We start from the raw sequence: 24,366 nt of genomic DNA on the forward strand, positions 1-24,366 counted from the left end.
ATAGAGGGAAATGGTTAGACTTGGAATACATCTTGAAGATGGGAGCTGACAGGATTTGCTGATGTCCATTTGGATGTGGGGTATTAGAGAAAGAAAGTCAAAGATAACCGTAATTTTTTGGTCTGAGCATATGAAAGAATAGTGATCCACATACTGGAATATGGAGGACTCAGTAGGTATAGATTTGTAGGGGGGACATACAGGGAGTTTGTTTTGACATGTTAAGTTGAAGATGTTAGATATCCAAGTGGAGACGAATACATAGATTGGAGTTGAGGCAAGAGGCTTGGAGATAATAATTAGGGAGTCACAATATATAAATTTCTTCTTTTTTGCTGTTTTACAAGATACAATTTACACATACCATGAAGTTCACCCATTCTAAGTGCACAAAACAATGTTTTTTAGTAAATTTATACAAATACCAAAATCAAGAGTGAAAGCAGAGAAATTACTACTGACCCTATAAAAATTAAACTAATTATAATACTAGGAGCAACTTTATGCCAACAAATAAGAAAACTTAGATAAAATGCACAAATTTCTAGAAAGACACAACTACCAAGATGAACACAAGAAGAAACAGAAAATCTAATAGATAATTCCAAAGTCTCAAAGTATCACCTCCTCCAAAATATTAATTACTGTGGTAATTAACATATGTCTCTGATGTTTTTCCTTCCAGGAGGTGGAGCTTAATTCCCCTTCCCATGAGTGTGGGCTTAATGTCTTGCTTCTAACAAACTGAATATGGAAGGGGAAGAAGCTTTCTTCACTCTGCAGTGAAGAAAGCTGGCATTTAAACCAAGTGATCAATTTTAATATCACTAGTAATAAGTCATGTTGCTATCATGTACCCTGTGATATGATGTAATGAGAAAAGCACTTCACCTCTGTGGTATTCTTCCCCCAAATCTATAACCTCAGTTTTAAAGGAGAAAACAACAGATGACCCCAAACTGAGGGAAATTCTACAAAATATCTGACCAGTGTTCCTTAAAAGTGTCTTCTTCTATTCTTCAGATAGAATAACTCTATCCATCTATATCCAAGTTTGCTGATTATTTCTCCCACCATCTCAAATCTGCTATAGAGCTACTCCAGTGATTTTTTTCTCTTCAGTCATTGAACTTTTCAAATCCAGAATTTCCAACTGGTTCTTCGTCTTTTTTTTTTTTTAAATAAATTCTGTGTTGAAATTCTCTGTTTAATCATGGTCATCATACTTTTCTTTAATCTTTTAAACATGGTTTCCTTTAGTTCTCTGAATTTATTTCTAAAGGCTGCTTTGAAGTCTTCATCTGCTAAGTCTAATATCTGAGTTTTGCCTGCAGTGTTTAGCTACTGATTTCTCCACTCACTTTGTTTTCTTAAATTCTTATTTCTATTTTCGTTTTTCCTTTCTTCCATTCGTTTATTTTTATTATTCTCATTTTTATTTTTAAGCCTGCCTTCCTCGTGGTTACGTCGTCTGAGTCAGAGGTTGTGCTCAAACACCCTGAGCCAGTAATACTTCCACCCGGATGGAGCCACGTTTTCTGGGGGAAGCACATCAAAGTTTAGGCAGTTTTAAACTATTCCATGGTTTTCACCTTCTGTGGGCCCTCTCAAATCTCTGCATGTGTATGCAGGCTCATTTTCAGCCAGGCTTGTGTGAACAGCTTGGGCCTTCTCTGGCTTCTTCTATGCAGATGTTTGGGGAGCTTACGAAGGCCCTTTGTAGCTTTCTCACTACCCGCATCTCACTAGTAAATTTCTGGCTAGTTTGCTGGTTCGATGCTTGCCCTAACCAGGACCACAACCTCAGGCTAGCTAAGCCACTGGTTGTCTCTGTTTGTTTGCCACCAAGACCACTACTGTTACTGACACTGCTGCTGTGTGTGAGTTTTTTTCCATGCTCTGCTCCAAATCAGTCAGCCCCTTCTGGCAGCCAAGCTGCTGGCTTCCATGATCTGCCCCACCCTGATGGAATTACTGCACTGACCGAGCTTAAGGTAGGAGACAGGAGTGTCCGCAGCTAAGAACATCACAGACTTCTACTGTTCTTAGCCAAAGTTCAGTGGGTTTTTTTTATGAATACCGCGTCTCAATTTGGTATATGCCTTTGGTCAACTTCCAGAGCCTAGAAATAGTTAATTTTTTTTTAGTTGGCATTTTAATTTTATAGAAATAGTTATTTTTGGTAATTCAGTCCATTTTATCATTGCTTTATCAGGAGAGGATTTGCTGAGCTACTCACTACACCATATATACCACTATAGTTGACTTTGAAGTCAAAAGATTTTACGTTAATATTAACTTATATTAAGAATCTTAATATTAAGAAAAATAAAGGTCCTTTACCAGATAGTCTATCAAAATTGTAAGTTTGTGTATAAGTAAGTTGTTATTAATGCAAAACATTATAACAGCATATATAATCCCACGCCAAGTACAAATAAAGAACGAACTTCTGTCCCAAAGTTCTGACAATTTCAGAAGGGACATAACAATTTTCCTTTAAAAAAGTCTGTGGACCAATTGCTGAGCCTGCGCGTCTGGAGCCTGTGCCCCGCAACGGGAGGGGCCGCGATGGAGAAAGGCCCGCGCACCGCGATGAAGAGCGGTCCCCGCACCACGATGAAGAGTGGCCCCCACTTGCCGCAACTGGAGAAAGCCCTCGCACGAACCGAAGACCCAATACAGACAAAAATAAATTAATTAATTAATTAAAAAGAAAATCCTTAAAAAAAAAAAAAAAAAAAAACTTTTAAAAAAAAAGTCTGTGGACCACCTCAAAAGCTCTATTTATTTACACACTTATTTACTTAATCATAAACCAATCAGATAATAAGAATTCTAGGTTTCTAAATTAAAAGAGGGAAGGCTGTTGACACATTTTGCTGCTTGGGCTATGTTCCCACTTACTAATGCTGCTGTACTCTCTCCTATTTCATGGGGGAAAAATCTCTTCCTGTAGGACTATGAGTGCACCTCACCTTTGGGCTCAGTGATGATATGGCTGACTCCAAGTCTCTGACAGACGTAATGGAAGGCCTGATTCCCAGGATTACACCATTGATCGATATAGTCATTTGAGCATGTCCATAGCATGTTGTTCACTGTATCGTAACAGGCACCTGCAAAAAGAACATCCTTTATTCAACTATCATACCATCGACTGCTTGATACATACTTCTCATAAGCAGTGCTAAAGAATGAAAGGGCAAGGATTCTCCCCAGTGCTGGCAAGCCACATCCCACATCCCCCCAATGCTGGCAAAGCATTAGATTGGGGCTCAGTAGGAAGGCAGGATTCAATGTCTACTTGGCTTAACTCATATGTGAGAATGGAATAAGTCTCATGGAGTAGAAAGTTTTTAGTAACTGACTTACATGTGACCTTTTTAATTCCAAAAAGGATTTAAGTGGCTTACAGTAAAACCCAGGTACTACAAGACTAATTAACATTAACACACAGTAAAAGCCTTAGTAACTGAGCCCAAAACTTAGATATGAGCTCCTAGGTGCCAAGGCAAAGAGAAAATCCAATGCGCTAACATAATGTTAATTTTCTAACAATAAGAAGTATACTAATCCCTCAGGGGAAAGAAATCTTTTTATGGCATGAACTTTAAGAAGAATTTGTTATAGACAACATTACACAACCTAATGGACAGTATCATCAATAGTAATTTATGCAGAGGAATTTCACATATGACAATTTCTTATATTAATCCTCACAATTAAAGAGTAGCATAAAAAATTCTTTCAAGGAAACTAGAATACCATAGAGAATTAGCAAGATTTTTAAAGAGAAATTGCTTAAATTTTGAATTTTCCAAGGAAAATAAATGTGGGCATTTATTTCTTACCCAATCCTGGTACAAGAGCACCGCGCCCCAATGAGCTCCCAGCAGCATCTATGAGATCGGCACGACTTGTGAATTGACCATCCGAAATATTATACACCAAGCTAGAAGCCAGGACTTCAGAAACAAATATTAAGCTGTTTAATAAGCCTTAAGATGATGGTTAGCTTAAACTTTAGCCTCTTAGCAAGACTTTATAAAAATCACATCTTTTTTGGTTGTCTATTGGTGTTAACAATGAGGAGACAAAAGACACACATTAAGACCACAAAAAGAAAACTGTCATAAAGCCTTTTCCAATACAGTGAACCATATTTTTGAGAGTGTTTTTAAAATGGCAACTTTTACATACAGGTTTTTTTCAAGATAGATTGTCAAAAGGGTAATTGCAAGAGGGGTTATGATTATTAACAGCACAAGGTAACAATATTTACAAGAAATACTTACATATATTTGGTGCTCAAAACAGGTTAGTGGATGTTTAGTTGCTATCCTTCCAAGCCCTGGCTCTAAAACTTGGAAACACTTCGGCCTTTTCCCTTAACACAGGGAAGTGTAGTGATGACAAGCATGAGCTTTAGGATTCTGAATTTGAATTCCAGCTCTACCACTTCTGTGTGACCCTGGGAAATTTACTGAACCTCTCAGTTTCCCCATGTGTAAAGTGGAGATAGTAAAAGTTACCTACTTTATACAGTTATTGTGAAGATTAAATGAGTTAAAATATATCAAGGATCTGCTTCTTTTTTTTTTTTTTTTTCTGAAAAGGTTTTATTGTGGCTGCTGCTTTCCTCATGGCGGGCAGGACACTCCTCAGCTCCTCTTTCTTCCTCTTGGCACAGATGTATGTCCCCACCCTTTTCTGGATGAACTTGAGGGCCTGCTTGTTCTTGGAGACCCTGGCATGCCACTCCATGGCATGCAGCTCCTAAGGGGCAAAGTCACACACCTTTTGGATCACATCTTGCAGGGCTATGCCTCAGCTTGCTCATGTTCTTGGTCACCTGGTGGCCCTTGTTGAGGCCCACGGCCATGGGGCAGCAAGGAGCCATGGCGGCTGCTCTTCAATGGCTGCCATGGCAGAAGGGCCTAGCTGCTATTATTGATATAACTTTCTTCCCCACTTTCCAACAGAAAATTCTAGCACTGTCTCTCAAGTTCCTTTTCCTTATTCCCATCACCCTAGTAATCCAGATTCTCATCACGCCTGACTTGAGCTATAATCTAAACTGTACTCTTTGTTTCTTTTCTATTTTCTATTGTTCTGTCCTGCATACCAACAAAATGGTCTTCTCCAAATCTCTTTTTCATTGTATTTACCATGCATATGCCTTTCCCCTATGTGGCCACTTATATGAATAATAGCCATTTTTCATGACTTAAACTCAAAACTTCATGAAGTCTCTCCCCTCTACCCCACTCAACAATGACCCTTTCTTCCTCTGATTCTGCAGCACTTACATCTGCTCCCCATGATTCAGGCAGTGATACAGCATTGTATATCATTTTCTAGTTGTTTCACACACCTGCATCGTTTCTCCCAACCAGACTATGAGATCCTCAAGGCAAGCACCACTTTTCCCACTCACTGAGTAGCCACCACAGTGACCAGTGTGGAATAGGACATAGAAGAAATTTAAGCATTTATTTATTTGTTGGTCTAAAATAGAATCACTGGGTAAGCTATATCCTCATGAAAAAAATGGCACCGTGAAGGCCTGTTTTAATCAAATGGGGCTAATTTCAGTTGAGTGGAAAAAACCATGCCAAGGATACTAAAAAAGAGTTTCAGATGATTAATGGTCAATACAAAGACAAATAACCCAATTTTAAAATGGACAAAGGATTTGAATAGATATTTCTCCAAAGAACATATACAAATGGCCAATCAGCACAAGAAAAGATGTTCAACATCATTAGTTGTTAGGGAAATGCAAATCAAAACCACAATGAGATACCACTTCATACCCACTATGGAGTACAGCTATTAAAAAAAAAAAAAGAAAATAACAAATGTCAGAGAGGATGTGGAAAAATTGGAGCCGTTGCTAATGAGACTCTAAAATGGTACAGCCATTCTGGAAAACAGTTTAGCAGTCCCTCTGAAGCTTAAACATACAGGTACCACATGACCCAGAATTCTACTCCTACACATATACCCAAGAGAAATGACAACATGTCTACGCAAAAACTTGTACGTGAATGTTCAGAGCAGCATTATTCAAAACAGTCAAAAAGCAGAAACAACTCAAATGTCAATGGATTATATTCATACAATCAAGTATGATTTGGCCATAAAAAGAAATGAAGTAATGATTTGTGCTACAACATGGATGAACCTTGGAAACATTATGCTTTAAAAAAAAAAAAAAAAAGCCAGTCACAAAAGCACATATATTGTATAATTCCATAAATTTGAAAAGTCCAGAATAGGTAAATCCATAGAGTCAGAAAGTAGATTGGTGGATGCCAGGGGCTGGGGAAAAGGGGGGATAAAGGGAGTGATTGCTAATGGGTATGGGGTATCTTTTTGGAGTGATGTAAATGTTCTAGAATTAGATTGTGGTGATTGTTGGACAACTCTGAATATATTAAAAACCACTGAACTGTATACTTTAAAGGGGTAAATTTTATGGTATGTAAGTTACAACTCAATAAAGCTGTTATTTTTTTTTTTTTTAAAGAGAGTAGTAAATTTACATCATTTACCCGAGGGCTAAAGGGGGCATCCTGGTCACATGTTAGAGAAAACAGGCTGTTGAGAAAAAGTCTAAACCATTTAATTCTAAAAGCAAAAGAGAGGACTTCCCTGGTGGTGCAGTGGTTAAGACTCCATGCTCCCAATGCAGGGGGCCCGGGTTCAATCCCCGGTCAGAGAACCAGATGCCGTACGCATGTCACAACTAAGAATTCGCATGCCACAACTAAGGAGCTGGCGAGCTGCAACTCAGAGGCCTGCGAGCCACAACTAAGGAGCCCGCCTGCCGCAACTAAGGACCCCACGTGCCGCAACTAAGGACCCCACGTGCCGCAACTAAGGAGCCGGCGAGCCGCAACCAAGGAGCCCACTGGCCGCAACTAAGGATCCTGCTGGCCGCAACTAAGGAGCCAGCCAGCGGCAACTAAGGAGACTGCAAGCTGCAACTAAGGAGCACACCTGCTGTAACCGAGACCTGGTGCAACCAAATAAAGAAAATAAATATTTAAATAAATTAATTTTTAAAAAGTAAAGACAAAAGAGTTTTGGAGTTGTTATGAATATCTAAATCCCAAACACGTGCAACTACTTGAAATGGCCTAAAAGTTAAGTTGATACTAGATAAATGGTTTTATTTAAGCTGCTGAGGTTAAATTTATATCTGCAGGTTAAAGTTTGGGTAAGAAATGCTTTTTTAAACATCTAAATGTGAAATATAATCCTTCAATGGAATTACTGTAAGTAAATTATTTTAAAAAGACAGAATATGAAATTTTGGGAAATGAAAATAAGTAAATTGATTTTAAAACATTTTAATTTTATGTGCCTAAACAAATTTTAAGGAAAAAAGGAATGTTAAAAAAAAGGTGTTACCATATATAAAAGGAATATTTTGAGTTTGTTTTTGTTTTTAGAAATACTCTAACGTACTTTATTGCATATGATAACCAAACAATGGTGTGAGATACTATTAGCCTTTTATTTTTTACAGATGGGAAAACTGAGGCTCAGAGGGGTTAAATGATGTCCCTAAGGTAAGAGAGACAGAAAATGGCAATGTAAAAGGAACATTTTTTTATTCTATATTATTTTCTTTTTTTTTTAATTGATTTATTTTTATTTTATTTATTTATTTATTTTTTGGCTGAGTTGGGTCTTTGTTGCTGCCCGAGGGCTTTTCTCTGGTTGCGGAGAGCAGGGGCTACTCTTCGTTGCAGTGCGCAGGCTTCTCATTGTGGTGGCTTCTCTTGTTATGAAGCATGGGCTCTAGGCACATGGGTTTCAGTAGTTGTGGCACATGGGCTTAGTAGTTGTGGCTCGCAGGCTTTAGAGCGCAGGCTCAGTAGTTGTGGCACACGGGCTTAGGTGCTCCGCAGCATGTGGGATCTTCCTGGACCAGGGCTTGAACCTGTGTCCCCTACATTGGCAGGTGGATTCTTAACCACTGCACCACCAGGGAAGCCCTACATTATTTTCAATTTAACTATTTGTCCACTCTGAAGCCAAAATCACATTGCTTTAATTACTATAGTACGCCTCCCTCTTTTATAAAAATATATGTACACTTATATCCCCATAGCCCTTCCCTCTTGCGTCTCCCTCCCATCGTCCCTCTCCCACCCCTCTAGGTGGTCACGAAGCACCGAGCTGATCCCCCTGTGCTATGCGGCGGCATATGTATAGCTGATTCACTTTGTTATACAGCAGAAACTAACACAACATTGTAAAGCAATTATACTCCAATAAAGATGTTAAAAAAAAAAGAAATACATAAAAAAAATATATGTACACTTAACATTAATGAATTTTTGCATATATTATTTTGTATCATATACATTTTTATGTGTCCTAAAATGGAGGTATTTCACAGACTTATTTTGATAGCTCTCCAGTGGGTAGAGTTCTTTCAGTGTCAGTAAATAAAGTGGCAACAGATTATTTTATTTCCTTAAATCTTCCTGACCTCATTATTATTTCTAGTAATTTTACAGGACAATAGTTTTCAGAAGTGTACTATTATACCACCTTCAAAAATTCTATTTTTAATTCCTCCTAGCCTATAACTATACTGATAAGGTTTTTTGTTGTTATCAAAGAGCATCTGTAAACAGAGCAAGTGTAAAATCACTATTAGGAAAAACCTTAAATTTCAAAGTTAGGGACAAATTGGGAAAAGAGCCACAAATAAATTTCACTTACTTTTTAAAGACGACAAACCACTTGTTCCACCAAAAAGAGACCGGGTAGCAGAGCTGCCTGATCCCCCTGGAGGTGGGACCAGCATCACCAAGTATGTACCACAGGTGTAAATGGGCGTCTTCCGAAGCATTTTTAGAGGAAGCCCACAGCTAGTATTCGCTGGTAAAAAGGAATGAAAATGGTGAGCAGAAATAGTTGACACACAGATTAATTTGATTACCAAACCAAATTAGAGTATAACGAAGGGGCCCCCAATTCTAACAAGAATATACTCAGACTCAAAAAATAGAGCAAGAAATAATAAGCTAAGGGAAAAATAATGATCTTCTGTCTCCACAGCCTGGTCCCAAGCCTCCTGGTTACATGATCTGAACATTTCTCAAAGGTGTTCCCAGTATTCAATATGTCCTTATGCCTTTAAAAAAATCTTTCAATGGACTTGAGGACATGGGGAGGGGGAAGGGTAAGCTGGGACGAAGTGAGAGAGTGGTATGGACATATATACAGCACCAAATGTAAAATCGATAGCTAGTGGGAAGCAGCCACATAGCACAGGGAGATCAGCTCGGTGCTTTGTGACCACCGAGAGGGGTGGGAGGGAGACGCAAGAGGGAAGAGATATGGGGATATATGTATATGTATGACTGATTCACTTTGTTATAACGCAGAAACTAACACACCATTGTAGAGCAATTATACTCCAATAAAGATGTTAAAATAAATAAATAAATAAATAAAATAAAAATCTTTCAAAAGAATGAACCCTCACATGGACTAAATCTCAAAATAAAAGAAGAATCCTACTGTTTATGTTTCCCCCTAGGAAACTGTGCTCCAGTAGAGATCTTTTCATTTTATATAGAACAAATTGTTAACAGGTTTGTGATATTACATTCATTATAAACAGCTCTGAACATGGAATCTACCAGAAATTTCAACCCATAACTAGTTAATAAAAGCTTTCACAATGTCTATCACAAAATAATTTTATGTCTGCAGAATTTATAACCCATGATGTATTTTCTTTTTTTTAGGGTCAGTGATATAAACTATCATTAGGAAAATAATTATTGTATCTAATCAAGAGATATAAAATGTACTTTAATTTCCCTTACTCACTGGCAGATCTGAAAATGTAGGGTGAATTTAACGATTTTCTATATATTAGTCCAGTGAAGATTGACGATGGCAACAGAAAGTCAGAGTGTTTTACCTAGGAAGCTGTCAAGGTATAAGATATGACTGCCTACATAGACATAAAATTATCTTTAGATGGTTTAGATTAGAAAAATGAGACAAGTGAAACCTAATCTGTCATTTGCTTTGAATGCCTGTGGTTCTAAAAAGCTCCATTTTTTAAAATTCCAAGCCGCCAACAAGTATATTCTTCATTTAGGACATAAATCCAGTAGCATAAATTTCCATAAGTAAGAAACCCAAAAGGGGCAATGACTGAAAAACTAGCAGCTTTGTGAGCATAACCACACAAAGAGCATAACCACACAATCGTGGTTTTCACCAAGATGTTTTTAATACACATATTCTTATTAACATGGTAATAGGTATTAGTTTATCACAGAATAAAAAATCCTAGATCCTCTAAATGCTGAATTAATTGTCAAAAGTTCACTTAGCCTATAACTGGTGAATTTTTATGTAGCAACCTCAGGTTAAATGAATACATAGAGAATGTGCATAAAAGTATGAGTGAAATCACGTGTTTAGAGTACAGATATCAGTTTTCACAGGATTCTAAATATACCCTTGCCTTCTGAGTCCACTTTCTGATATCACCCATGTTTTCTTATGTAACAAACATTCCTTTAGTATTTCTATTGTGCAGGCTAGTATTCAATTTTCTCCCAAGGGACAAACCCAGATCAAGCCTTCAGCTTGTCAGGAAAATGTTTATTTAGGTAATAGGACTGTCCTCTACAAAGTAAGTCCTATAATTCAAATTATCCACATACCCAAGTTATAACAACTATTAATAAATTCCCTACTTATATTTGATACAATAGAGACCTGTGGAAGTAAATACTATCCTTAAATTCTAATATGGACTAATAAGTACTTAAAATTTGATAGTCTCACAATGAATTAATCACAAATATTTTCTCTTCCTAACATTTCAATATATAAAAGGATTAAAGCATAAAACTGCATTAAATTCATTAAACATATATTAATTCAGATACATTTTTCTATACATGGCTCTTTTTCTAGCCTGATCTTTTATTACAGGTCATAATTTGTTATAAATTCATATAGTTGGTATGTAATATGAAAACTCCTCAAGAATAATGGTTCTTGACTTTGGGGGGGGTCATAAATGACCTTGAAAATCTGATAAAAATTATGATGATACATATGTTATTTAAAACTTTGGGAGAGCATGTTTATGAACCCCTGAAAGGCTTATCCCCGTTAAGAATTCCTGCTTTAAAAGTACAGAACAGTGTGTTTAGAAGGCTACCTTTTATTGAGAAAAGAAGGACAATAAAAATACATAAATTTGTCTTTCTAAATTAATTTAATTTCTCTTTGCATAAAAAAACTGCCAGGATAAACAAAAACTAATAAATAGAGCTACCTATAGGGGGTAGGGTGGAGCAAGTACTGAATATACAAGGACGCGAGAGTAAGATTTCTCTGCATATACCTTTTATATTGTTTTCACTTTCAAACTCTGTAAACATACTATCTATTAAATGCCAAATTCCAGAAAAAGCAACCTCTGTTGTGGAAGGTTTGCCTCTTATTTTCTTGGTCAAGAATGTATTTAGAAAAACTAAAAATAGGACTACCATATGACCCAGCAATCCCATTACTGGGCATATACCCTGAGAAAACCACAATTCAAAAAGAAACATGTACCACAATGTTCCTTGCAGCACTATTTACAATAGCCAGGACATGGAAGCAACCTAAGTGTCCAGCAACAGATGAATGGATAAAGAAGATGTGGCACATATATACAATGGAATATTACTCAGCCATAAAAAGAAATGAAATTGAACTATTTGTAGTGAGGTGGATGGACCTAGAGTCTGTCATACAGAGTGAAGTAAGTCAGAAAGAGAAAACAAATACCGTATGCTAACGCATATATATGGAGTCAAAAAAAAATGGTTCTAAAAAAAAAAAAAGGTTCTGATGAACCTAGGGGCAGGACAGGAATAAAGACGCAGACATAGAGAATGGACTTGAGGACACGGGGGAGGGGGGAAGGGTAAGCTGGGACGAAGTGTGAGAGTGGCACTGACATATATACACTACCAAATGTAAAATAGATAGCTAGTGGGAAGCAGCTGCACAGCACAGGGAGATCAGTTCGGTGCTTTGTGACCTAGAGGGGTGGGATAGGGAGGGTGGGAGGGAGATGCAAGAGGGAGGGGATATGGGGATATATGTATACATATAGCTGATTCACTTTGTTATACAGCAGAAACTAATACTACATTGTAAAACAGTTATATTCCAATAAAGATGTTAAAAAAAGAGAATGTATTTAGTGAAGATGATGCTAAATGTGAGTTTTTACATTCATGAAGCAGATGCTAAACGTGAAAACAGTTTATATTAACAGTAATGATAAGGTATTTACAATTAAACACAGAGCTGCTTTGAATTATTACAGATTCATGCTAATTCATATCCACAGCCAACAGTATGTATTAGCTAGGAATTTAAAAAAATGAAAAATGACTGGAAGGACATTAGAAACGGTGAACTATGTAAAGCAAAGTGCTTTGTATGGCACACTGTAAGTGCTCAGTAACAAGTACTGCCTGAATTCCACAGGCAGCATGCACTAATCACAAGCTGAATGTATCAAGCCATGAAAAGGCATGGAGGAATCTTAAAGGCATATTACTAAGTGAAAGAAGCCAATATGAAAAGGCTACATTCTGTATAAATCCAATTACATGACATTCTGGAAAAGGCAAAACTATGAAGACAATAAAAAGATCAGTGGTGGCCAGGGCTTGGGGGGTGGGGAGGGATGAACAGGTAGAGCACAGAGGATTTTTAAGGCAATAAAAGCACTGTATATGATGCCATAATAATACTCACATGTCATTATGCATTTGTCCAAACCCACAGAATGTACAAGACCAAGAGTGAACCCTAAGGTGAACTATGGACTCTGGGTGATTATGATGTGTCAGGGTGGGTTCATCAGCTGTAACAGATGGACCACTCTGGTGGGGATGTTGATAATAAGGGAGGCTGTGCATGTGTGGGGGCAGGAGGTAGACGAGAAATCTGTACCTTCCTTTAATTTTGCTACGAACCTAAAACTGTTCTAAAAAATAAGGTCTTAAAATATATATAGCTGAATGGAGCTGTGCAAGGTAAACATATGAAAAACGAAGGGCAGCCTACCTGCTTGGTCCTCTTTCAGGGTGTTGGAGATGGTGGAGCCGGTGAGGGCAGCCAGCGTTGCGGAAGGCGAGGCTCGGTAGCGTGAAAGTCTGCTCAGAAGCATCTCATTAATGCTTTTTGCAGACTCGCCCTCTTTTCTCATTAGAATTGTGCGTTCCTGAAGCGGGTTGGCTACAAATACACCATTTTCAACCTAATATTTAAAGAAAAAGAGGTCCTTAAATGATATCTGTTTCCATTCATTTAGCAAATTTCTACTTGAGAAGTGTATTATTGTCATCTGGTTACTCAAAAACATTTCCCAAAATTGTACCTGAGTAGGTGCTCTACAGAAACTGAGAACAAAAGGAAGCCTACGAGAAGTTTGAGAGCTTTCATTTTTCATAATAGCCCAGATTTTAAAAGTAATGAGCTAAGTTTAATAGGTTCTATGAAAGGCTGTTGATTAAAATTCCTTATATTGAATTCCACAGGCAGCTCTCACTAATTACAAACTTCTGACAGGTACAAGTAAGATGAGAGGAAAACAAATCAATCAGATCTTGATTTACCATTAAGTACAACCATGAGGATAATGTCTTCTTGAAATATAATTAGTGGCTAAAATCCAAACTCTGTATTAACAGCAGTCAACACTAGCCCCAGCTGCTCGGGTATTGGCAGAGCAATCGTGGAGAAAGGCAGACTTTGTCTGCTAAAAATATATGCCAGTTTAAGCTGGATCCTTGCTGGTACTTGGCAGTTCTTCCTTCATCCCTTGATTATTCCCCAGCAAAATCTCTGGAGTGGTGATTCCAAAATTCCTTCACCAAATTTTGAGCTTGGCTTTAAGCAGACCACTTGTCTTTCTTTATTGCTAAAAAGATCCAGACCACTTACTATAAGCTGCTCCCACTCATCTCTCTTCCCACTCAAGAATCTTTGTATCCAGCCTCATTTATTCCTTTCCTCTTAATCCAGAGGAAGAAGCACTTCACCTCATGTTATTTAAGGAAGAAGCACTCTGCCTCCTCTCTAACTGCTTCCTCAGTTATCTCCCATCTGCCCCTTCACGCTCAAGGTCTCCCTCTCTGATTTCCTGGTGTCAAATATTCACAGGCCTCCGAGATCTTAAACAAAACCTTGGTGGCCCATTGCAATACCATCCCTCTTCTCCACTCCCACTCAGTGCCAAATGTCTCAAATATATCTCATGCAGCCTCTGTACCCACTGCCCCCTCCAGACCCAGACTCCTGGGTCTGGCTGCAGTCTCAGAAATAGATGCCACTAGCAAAGGTGGGCAGGACTAGAGATAAGAGAGAACAGGAGTATAAAGAGGCAAGGCTTCCAGAAGCAAATAAAAAAGCAAAAAAGAGTCCAAAGTGAAAGGGTGGTAACAGAGAAGAGGCAAGAGAAAGAGAGCAAATTGAGGAGCACAGCCAGACAAGGTTCCCGGAGGGGCTGGACCTGGTTGGGGGAGGCTTTTACAAGACATTCACAAATTGTAAGGGAATGAGTTTCTTAGAGAGCTTGAAATGCTGTTTCTATTTCCTCCCCTCTGCTTTTTAACACTTTGCAGCTACTTAACTCAGCTCCCTCTAACAAGTGGACATTCTTGATGGGCCGAGAGTAACCTAAAACCAAAATCAACCTTTTTTTTGACTTCCGTGTAGGTTGTGCCACGGTTGCCAGAACTCTTAAGGTTGTCCTTCCTCAGTCTCGGTGGTAGAACACAATCCCAGTTTGTTTCTTTTTAACATGAACACTTACCTATGTGTAAGGGACTCTTCTAATGAGCAAAGCCAAGATAGTTCCTGCCCTCCTTGTTCTCCTCTTATTTGCTGGTTCCCATCTCCACTTACCTAAATGGGAGTTTGCTTAGAGTTAGACCCAGCCTCTGGTGTCTAAGACCTCTGCCTGGAACACTCTGTCCCTCGATCCTCCTATGTGTGGCTGGTTCCTTCCCATCATTCGGGTCTCAGGTAAAATGTCACCGCCTCAAAGAGGCCTTCTATGATTACCAATCTAAAGAGGAATCTCCTCCACCCACTCACTCACCCCCCACAAGCCAGAGCACATCACCCAGTTTTATCTGCACAGCATTTACCATTCTCTGAAATTTTCTTACTCATTAATTCATTTATTGTTTGACCTTCTACCTTCCCCCGCCCAACTGAACATTGGCTCCCCAAGAGCCGGGACCCTGCCTGCCTTGTTCACCATAACATTTCTAGCACTCAGAGGCACGCAGTAAATACTTGAAGCTTTGCTGAGTAAACAAATCGGTGCCCTGGCCCAAATCCAATCCCACCTCTCCGAGGTGGCTCGCATGTTTCTAATATACAGACCCAGCCTTGCTACTGAGATCTAGTGCCGCTTCTCCAACTGCCTCCCACTCCCCAGCATTTCGACTGGAGCAGCCTGCTGTCGCCTAAAATTTAACACGTCCACATCTTACCACGTCATTTTACGCCCCCCCCCCAGCTAAATTACCCTTTACCAAGTATAGCTCTAGTTATGCTGCTGCACAACTCTAAATATGACCCTTCAAAGGCATCCAGATAAAAATCAATCACTTGGCATTCAAAAGCATTACCCAGTCTAGCCCTATGAGAAAAACAACAGATAACTTAAGAAAAAAAATTATATCATTGTGTTCAAGTACTTTGAAAATACTGAAAAGAAAACCTGATAAAGCGTCTGTGAGAAGCAAGGAGGACTGGGCTTTGGTGCCCAAGTGGTAAATCTGGGGACCTCTGTACTTAGCTAAGAAGCTCTTTGGGATGAAGAAGCTACTACTGATTTAGAAAGGAGGGGAAGAGCCTGGGAGGAGTAAGAGGCAGCACAGAGTTAGTAACGATGAGAAGCTTCCCTCTGGCTCCCTTCCTGGCCCAAGCCACCACCTCAAACCCGATGACCATCCAGCCTCTCAACTGGTCTCCCTGTTTCCACTCTGACCCCATATGCTTTACTCTCCACACACCAGCCAATGATTTATTTACAAATGTAAATAAAACCATCTCCTTCCCTGTCTGAAACCCTGCAGCAGCTTCCCAACACACTTATAATAAAATCCAACCTACTGGTAAGGTCCATGGGGTCCAACATCCACTGACCTCCCCGGCTGGCCTGCCTCTGCTCCCCCTTTCTCACCACACTTTCAGCCGCACTGCCTTCTGTCGCCCCTCCAAAACGCCTGTACGCTAGGCCTGTACTTGCTGATCCCTCTTCCTGGACTGGATTAGTTCTGGTTTGCCCGAGACTGTCCTGGTTTTAGCACTGAAAGTCCCATGTCCCCAGAAATCTCTCAGGCCCAGGCCAACGGGGGTGGTTGGCTGCCCTCTCTGGCAGGATGGATGGCTGCTTCTCATCACTCTCGTCTCAGTTCAAATGTCCTTCCTCAGAATGGCCCTATCTGCCAGGCAAACTGGAGCGGCTCCCCGCCTCCATGCCCCCCACTCTCTATCGCATTATCCTGTTTTATTTTCTCCCCAGCATTTATCACTTGCTGAAATTATTTTGTTCTTGTTGTTTCCTTTCTTACTCATTCCCCACACTCTAACGTAAGCACCTTGAAAACAAAGGCTTATTACCCTGCTACCCAGACAAGGCACTGGATTAACACAGGATGAATGAAGGGCATCTCAGTCAGCCAGATCATAATTTAAGGAAATAATAAACCCATCAGGTGAAGGGGGAGAGGGACCTCGTGTGTCCGTTACTATACTGACTATATGTTTAGGAAGAGACATAAACAAGACAAGATAGCAGTCAAATTGTCACTGAATCTATCTAAAGAACAGCAGTTTATACAAAGCACATGGGGGCAGGAAGAACTCTCAGAGCAAAATAGAAGTGAAGATGTAAAACATGTGCCCTGAAAAGGTAAAAGAGAGTCATAGAAGATTCTCAAGCAGGGATGTGTCCAGTGTACAGGTAACCAAATCAGGCAGGAAGATTCCGTGCCTCAGTTATTCTATAATCTTAAAGGCCAGAATTCTAAGTGCCTTAGAGCTTCAAAAGGCCTGTGACTGCAAGTGGTAGACTATCACATTGGTGGCCCTGGTGAATGATGTGTCCTAACATTCATGCCCTTCTTTAGTCCCCTCCTACACAGAGTCTGGGCTTGGCCATTAGAAAGCATGATGCAAGCAGAAGCTTGATAAGCACTTGTCATCTTGAAAAGCTCCCATCTGAAAGCCAGCCTCTGTGCTGTCAACAGGCTCAACCTAGATTACTGACATCAAGTGGAGAGAGACTCTGGAAGAAGCCAACTTGAATGTTATAGGCCCAGTCAAGCTCCAAGTTGAGTGAAGCTGTGGGTGTGACCTCAGCTTCACCATGTGGTGAAGAATCATCCAGCTGAGTCCGCTAACCTTTAATTCACTGTTGCTTGAAGTCACTTAGTTTTGGGGGTGGTTTGTTGAGCAGCAGCAGATACCCCAAGTCAGAGAAATTCTATGACCCAAATGTTAGAGGTTGTTTTATATTAATAATAGTTTCAGTATTAATTACAGCTTAAGACCATATTTCTATAGTTTACCTTATATAACAATTAGTTATCTAATTTCATTCTGAGTTAATAAGAAATCATTTTGAGAGACAAGTATAGCTTGTTGGATCCTACTCTGACCTATTCAGTTTAGGTAACCCTTCAATTCTTTAGTTCTCCCTCAATCCGAGCTAGTGTGTAGATCAAATTCAGCTGATTTTCATGAAAAATGACACAATGGAAGAACACTGGTGGTGTTCAAGCTTCCAAAAATATGTTTTTAATATTTTTTCTGATTATAAAATATATGGTCCCTTCTATAGCTGTTTAGTCTAAGAATCTTTAAATCTTGCTTTAGTCTATTCTTGACCCAAAAGCTACAATGAACTTTCAAAACCACATCCTGCTCAAAACTCTCCAAGAGCTTCCCGTGTCACCTGAGATAAAATCCAAATACCCTGCAAGGCCCTGGTATTTGCAAGAAGTGGCCCTGGCTACCTCTCCAACTTCACCACTCATCACTCAACCCTCTCATCACTCCACTGGAGCAACGTGCAGAAGAATGTGAATAACAAATCACCATTCATGTAAAAACAGAAAAACAAAAACATACGTGTCTATTTGTTCCTATGTTCTTGCATTACCTCTGGAAGGATACAGAGGAAAATGTTAACATTACTTGCCTCTGGGGAGGGAAATTGGACTTGAGGCAGGGTAGGTGAGAGACTTTTGTACCATTTGAGTTTTGTAACTATATTATCTTTTTTTTTGTTTTTAAGCAGCATATTGGCTCACCACACAATTTCTTTAGTAAATTTTATTCCCAACAAATTCAACTTTTTTTTGTTTGTTTTTTTCTTGTTTTGTTTTATTGGGTTTTTTTTAACATCTTCATTCAAGTATAATTGCTTTACAATGGTGTGTTAGTTTCTGCTTTATAACAAAGTGAATCAGTTATACATATACATATGTCCCCATATCTCTTCCCTCTTGCTACTCCCTCCCTCCCACCCTCCCTATCCCACCCCTCTAGGTGGTCACAAAGCACCGACCTGATCTCCCTGTGCTATGCGGCTGCTTCCCACTAGCTATCTCTTTTACGTTTGGTAGCGTATATATGTCCATGCCACTCTCTCACTTTGTCCCAGCTTACCCTTCCCCCTCCCCGTATCCTCAAGTCCATTCTCTAGTAAGTCTGTGTCTTTATTCCTGTCTTGCCCCTAGGTTCTTCACGACCATTTTCTTTTTTTTTTTTTAGATTCCATATATATGTTTTAGCATACGGTATTTGTTTTTCTCTTTCTGACTTACTTCACTCTGTATGACAGACTCTAGGTCCATCCACCTCACTACAAATAACTCAATTTCGTTTCTTTTTATGGCTGAGTAATATTCCATTGTATATATGTGCCACGTCTTCTTTATCCATTCATCTGTTGATGGACACTTAGGTTGCTTCCATGTCCTGGCTAGGTTGCTTACATGACTCTTTTTGAATTATGGTATTCTCAGGGTATATGCCCAGTAGTGGGATTGCTGGGTCATATGGTAGTTCTATTTTTAGTTTTTTAAGGAACCTCCATACTGTTCTCCATAGTGGCTGTATCAATTTACATTCCCACCAACAGTGCAAGAGGGTTCCCTTTTCTCCACACCCTCTCCAGCATTTATTGTTTCTAGATTTTTTGATGATGGCCATTCTGACCGGTGTGAGATGATATCTCATTGTAGTTTTGATTTGCATTTCTCTAATGATTAATGATGTTGAGCATTCTTTCATGTGTTTGTTGGCAATCTGTATATCTTCTTTGGAAAAATGTCTATTTAGGTCTTCTGCCCATTTTTGGATTGGGTTGTTTGTTTTTTTGATATGGAGCTGCATGAGCTGCTTCTATGTTTTGGAGATTAATCCTTTGTCAGTTGCTTCACTTGCAAATATTTTCTCCCATTCTGAGGGTTGTCTTTTCGTCTTCTTTATGGTTTCCTTTGCTTTGCAAAAGCTTTTAAGTTTCATTAGGTCCCATTTGTTTATTTGTGTTCTTATTTCCATTTCTCTAGGAGGTGGGTCAAAAAGGATCTTGCTGTGATTTATGTCATAGAGTGTTCTGCCTATGTTTTCCTCTAAGAGTTTGATAGGGTCTGGCCTTACATTTAGGTCTTTAATCCATTTTGAGTATATTTTTGTATATGGTGTGTGGGAGTGTTCTAATTTCATTCTTTTACATGTAGCTGTCCAGTTTTCCCAGCACCACTTATTGAAGAGGCTGTCTTTTCTCCACTGTATATTCTTGCCTACTTTATCAAAGATAAGATGACCATATGTGCATGGGTTTACCTCTGGGCTTTCTATCCTGTTCCATTGATCTGTATTTCTGTTTTTCTGCCAGTACCACACTGTCTTGGTTACTGTAGCTTTGTGGTGTAGTCTGAAGTCAGGGAGCCTGATTCCTCCAGCTCCGTTTTTCTTTCTCAAGATTGCTTTGGCTATTTGGGGTCTTTTGTGTTTCCATACAAATTGTGAAATTTTTTGTTCTAGTTCTGTGAAAAATGCCAGTGGTAGTTTGATAGGGGTTGCATTGAATCTGTAGATTGCTTTGGGTAGTAGAGTCATATTCACAATGTTGATTCTTCCAATCCAAGAACATGGTATATCTCTCCATCTATTTGTATCATCTTTAATTTCTTTCATCAGTGTCTTATAGTTTTCTGCATACAGGTCTTTTGTCTCCTTAGGTAGGTTTATTCCTAGATATTTTATTCTTTTTGTTGCAATGGTAAATGGGAGTGTTTTCTTAATTTCACTTTCAGATTTTTCATCATTAGTGTATAGGAATGCAAGAGATTTCTGTGCATTAATTTTGTATCCTGCTACTTTACCAAATTCATTGATTAGCTCTAGTAGTTTTCTGGTAGCATCTTTAGGATTCTCTATGTATAGTATCATGTCATCTGCAAACAGTGACAGCTTTACTTCTTCTTTTCCGATTTGGATTCCTTTTCTTTTTCTTCTCTGATTGCTGTGGCTAAAACTTCCAAAACTATGTTGAATAATAGTGGTGAGAGTGGGCAACCTTGTCTTGTTCCTGATCTTAGTGGAAATGGTTTCAGTTTTTCACCATTGAGGATGATGTTGGCTGTGGGTTTGTCATGTATGGCCTTTATTATGTTGAGGAAAGTTCCCTCTATGCCTACTTTCTGGCGGGCTTTTATCATAAATGGGTGTTGAATTTTGTCGAAAGCTTTCTCTGCATCTATTGAGATGATCATATGGTTTTTCTCCTTCAATTTGTTAATATGGTGTATCACGTTGATTGATTTGCGTATATTGAAGAATTCTTGCATTCCTGGGATAAACCCCACTTGATCATGGTGTATGATCCGTTTAATGTGCTGTTGGATTCTGTCTGCTAGTATTTTGTTGAGGATTTTTGCATCTATGTTCATCAGTGATATTGGCCTGCAGTTTTCTTTCTTTGTGACATCTTTGTCTGGTATTGGTATCAGGGTGATGGTGGCCTCGTAGAATGAGTTTGGGAGTGTTCTTCCCTCTGCTATATTTTGGAAGAGTTTGGAAGGATAGGTGTTAGCTGTTCTCTAAATTTTGATAGAATTCACCTGTGAAGCCATGTGGTTCTGGGCTTTTGTTTTTTGCAAGATTTTTAATCACAGTTTCAATTTCAGTGCTTGTGATTGGTCTGTTCATGTTTTCTATTTCTTCCTGGTTCAGACTCGGAAGGTTGTGCATTTCTAAGAATTTGTCCATTTCTTCCAGGTTGTCCATTTTACTGGCATATAGTTGCTTGTAGTAATCTCTCATGATCCTTTGTATTTCTGCAGTGTCAGTTGTTACTTCTCCTTTTTCATTTCTAATTCTATTGATTTGAGTCTTCTCCCTTTTTTTTTAAAATTAATTAATTAATTTATTTTTATTTTTTTGGCTGTGTTGGGTCTTCGTTTCTGTGCAAGGGCTTTCTCTAGTTGCAGCAAGCGGGGGCCACTCTTCATCACGGTGCGCGGGCCTCTCACTATCGTGGCCTCTCTTGTTGCGGAGCACAAGCTCCAGAAGTGCAGGCTCAGTAGTTGTGGCTCACGGGCCTAGTTGCTCCACGGCATGTGGGATCTTCCCAGACCAGGGCTCGAACCCGTGTCCCCTGCATTAGTAGGCAGATTCTCAACCACTGTGCCACCAGGGAATCCCTTCTCCCTTCTTTTCTTGATGAGTCTTGCTAATGCTTTATCAATTTTGTTTATCTTCTCAAAGAACCAGTTTTTAGTTTTATTGATCTTTGCTATCGTTTCCTTCATTTCTTTTTCATTTATTTCTGACTTGATCTTTATGATTTCTTTCCTTCTGCTAACTTTGGGGGTTTTTTGTTCTCTTTCTCTAATTGCTTTAGGTGTAAGGTTAGGTTGTTTATTTGAGATGTTTTTTGTTTCTTAAGGTAGGATTGTATTGCTATAAACTTCCCTCTTAGAACTGCTTTTGCTGCATCCCATAGGTTTTGGGTAGTCGTGTTTTCATTGTCATTTGTTTCTAGGTATTTTTAGACTTCCTCTTTGATTTCTTCAGTGATCTCTTGGTTATTAAGTAGTGTATTGTTTAGCACTATATTATCTTTTTAAAAGACACTATTTTTAAAACATTAAAACAACATAACAATCACTAAATTTGGAGAGAAACTTACCAGTACTTCCAAGTATCTGGCTGAAATCATAATTCACAGCAAATCTAATTCTTTCCAATAATAATCATTAGCCACATTTATGTAGCAAATATTTATACTATTTAGAAACCAAAATTTTTTTAATGCCTTTATTTTATTTTATTAAATGTGTTTTTTTTAACATCTGTATTGGAGTATAATTGCTTTACAATGGTGTGTTAGTTTGTGCTTTATAACAAAATGAATTAGAAACCAAAATTTTTCATGAATCTGCAAAGTAAAGAAGTAGAGTCACAGATGTAGAAAACAAACTTAAGGTTAGCAGGGGATACGGGGAGGGAGGGATAAATTGGGAGATTGGGATTGACATATGCACACTACTATATATAAAATAGATAACTAATAAGAACCTGTTGTATAGCACAGGGAACTCTATTCAATACTCTGTAAAGGCCTATATGGGAAAAGAATCTAAAAAAAAGAGTGGATACATGTATATATATAACTGAATCACTTTGCTGTACACCTGAAACTAACACAACATTGTAAATCAACTATACTCCAATAAAAAATTTAAAAAAAAACAAATTTGAGGGCATTATGCTAAGTGAAATAAGTCACACAGAGAAAGACAAATACTGTACGATCTCATTTATATGTGGAAGATAAAAAGTTAAGCTGACTGAAACAGTAGTTTCAATGGTAGTTGCCAGGGTGGGGGGTGATGGGGAGATGTTGGTCAAAGGGTATGAACTTTCAGTTAGAAGATAAATAAGTTCTGGGGATCTAATATACATACAGCATGGTGACTATAGTTAATAATACAGTATTGTACAGTTGAAATCTGCCAAAAGAGTAGATGTTAAATGTTCTTAGCACAAGCACACACAAAAATATGGCAACTATGTGAGGTGATGGATTTGTTCACTAACTTGATTGTGGTAATCATTTCACAATATATACATGTGTCAAATCATCACACTGTAAATCTTAAAAATATACAGTTTTGTCAGTTATACCGCAATAAAGCTGGGGAAAAAAATCTCAGGGCTAGAACCCTTGGAATCATCCAATCTGAAGCCCTCATTTTATAGATAATTTTGTGCAGGGTTGGGGGGGTGTCTGGTTTGGCCTAGGCAGTTCACCAGAGAGCTATGGCTAAGCCCTGTAATTTGTGATTTCTGAAGCAGATTATTTTATTATCTATTCAATAATTTAAGGTTTAAAAAGCAAAGTTAAAAATACTTCCATGTCCCCACAGTCTACTCCACTACCTCCCCGCTGATTTCTCTCTTTTTTTCATTGCAAACATCTGGAGAGAATTATCTATTCTTCACCACCATCTTCTCCACCTCACTCCTCAGCCAGCTCCATCTGGCTTCCACCCCTTACCCTCCCCAACAGCTCTTGCTAAGGCTACCACCAATAGCCTCCATATTCTCCATTCAAAAGACCTCTTTCAGGCTCAATCTTGACTTCTGAACAGAATTCAATACTGTTAACCAAGTTCTCTTTCTTATAAAAATTTATAAAACATTATAAAAATTTAATTTTTTTAAAAGTCTTTATTGAATTTGTTACAATATTGCTTCTGTTTTATGTTTTGGTTTTTTGGTCACGAGGCATGTAGGATCTTAGCTCTCCGACCAGGGATCGAACCCGCACCCCCTGCATTGGAAGCCGAAGTCTTAACCACTGGACTGCCAGGGAAGTCCCCCAAATTTAATTTTTTATAGCCCATTTTTAAACTTTTAAAACACAAAGAAAGATGAACGGTGGAAAGCAATTCCTTCTCCACTACATTCCCTCCCCAGACGTAACCAATGTTGCCAGTTTCTTGTGATGCTTCCACTCATTCAACAAATATCTAGTAAGCACCTACTGTGTGCCAGGCACATTGTTCTAGGTGCTGGGGACACAGCAGTCAACAAAAGAGAACAAAATCCCTGCCCTAGAGCTGACATTCTAGGCAAGGGAGACAGTCAATAAATAAGCAAATAAATTGGTAGTAATAAGAGCCACAAAGAAAAAGCAAGGTAAAAGGGATAAGGAGGGACAGGATTATATCTTGCATAAAATAATTTATAAAGAAT

The 24,366-nt window shown here is 38.7% G+C and overlaps 1 protein-coding gene and 1 pseudogene across 9 annotated transcripts in view; both read right to left on the minus strand.

Moving 5' to 3' along the window:
• Nucleotides 1–24,366, minus strand: part of HECTD4 (HECT domain E3 ubiquitin protein ligase 4) — a 198,876-nt gene that overhangs the window by 107,729 nt on the left and 66,781 nt on the right. For 6 of the 9 annotated variants that reach the window (XM_007170894.2, XM_057526275.1, XM_007170893.2 and 3 more), the window contains exons 8-11: nt 13,138–13,330; nt 8,749–8,907; nt 3,855–3,968; nt 2,979–3,119 (exon numbers count right to left, since the gene is read on the minus strand). In XM_007170894.2, coding sequence (XP_007170956.2) covers nt 2,979–3,119; nt 3,855–3,968; nt 8,749–8,907; nt 13,138–13,330 — 607 coding nt within the window. Of the gene's footprint in view, nt 1–2,978; nt 3,120–3,854; nt 3,969–8,748; nt 8,908–13,137; nt 13,331–16,200; nt 16,346–24,366 lie in introns of those variants that run through there. The other 3 variants (XM_057526278.1, XM_057526277.1, XM_057526280.1) reach the window with 3 other exon arrangements.
• On the minus strand, nt 4,016–5,722 carry LOC130704601 (60S ribosomal protein L36-like; annotated as a pseudogene).

Source organism: Balaenoptera acutorostrata, chromosome 13 (assembly GCF_949987535.1).
Source record: "Balaenoptera acutorostrata chromosome 13, mBalAcu1.1, whole genome shotgun sequence".
In the NCBI taxonomy this organism is placed as follows: Eukaryota; Metazoa; Chordata; class Mammalia; order Artiodactyla; family Balaenopteridae; genus Balaenoptera; species Balaenoptera acutorostrata.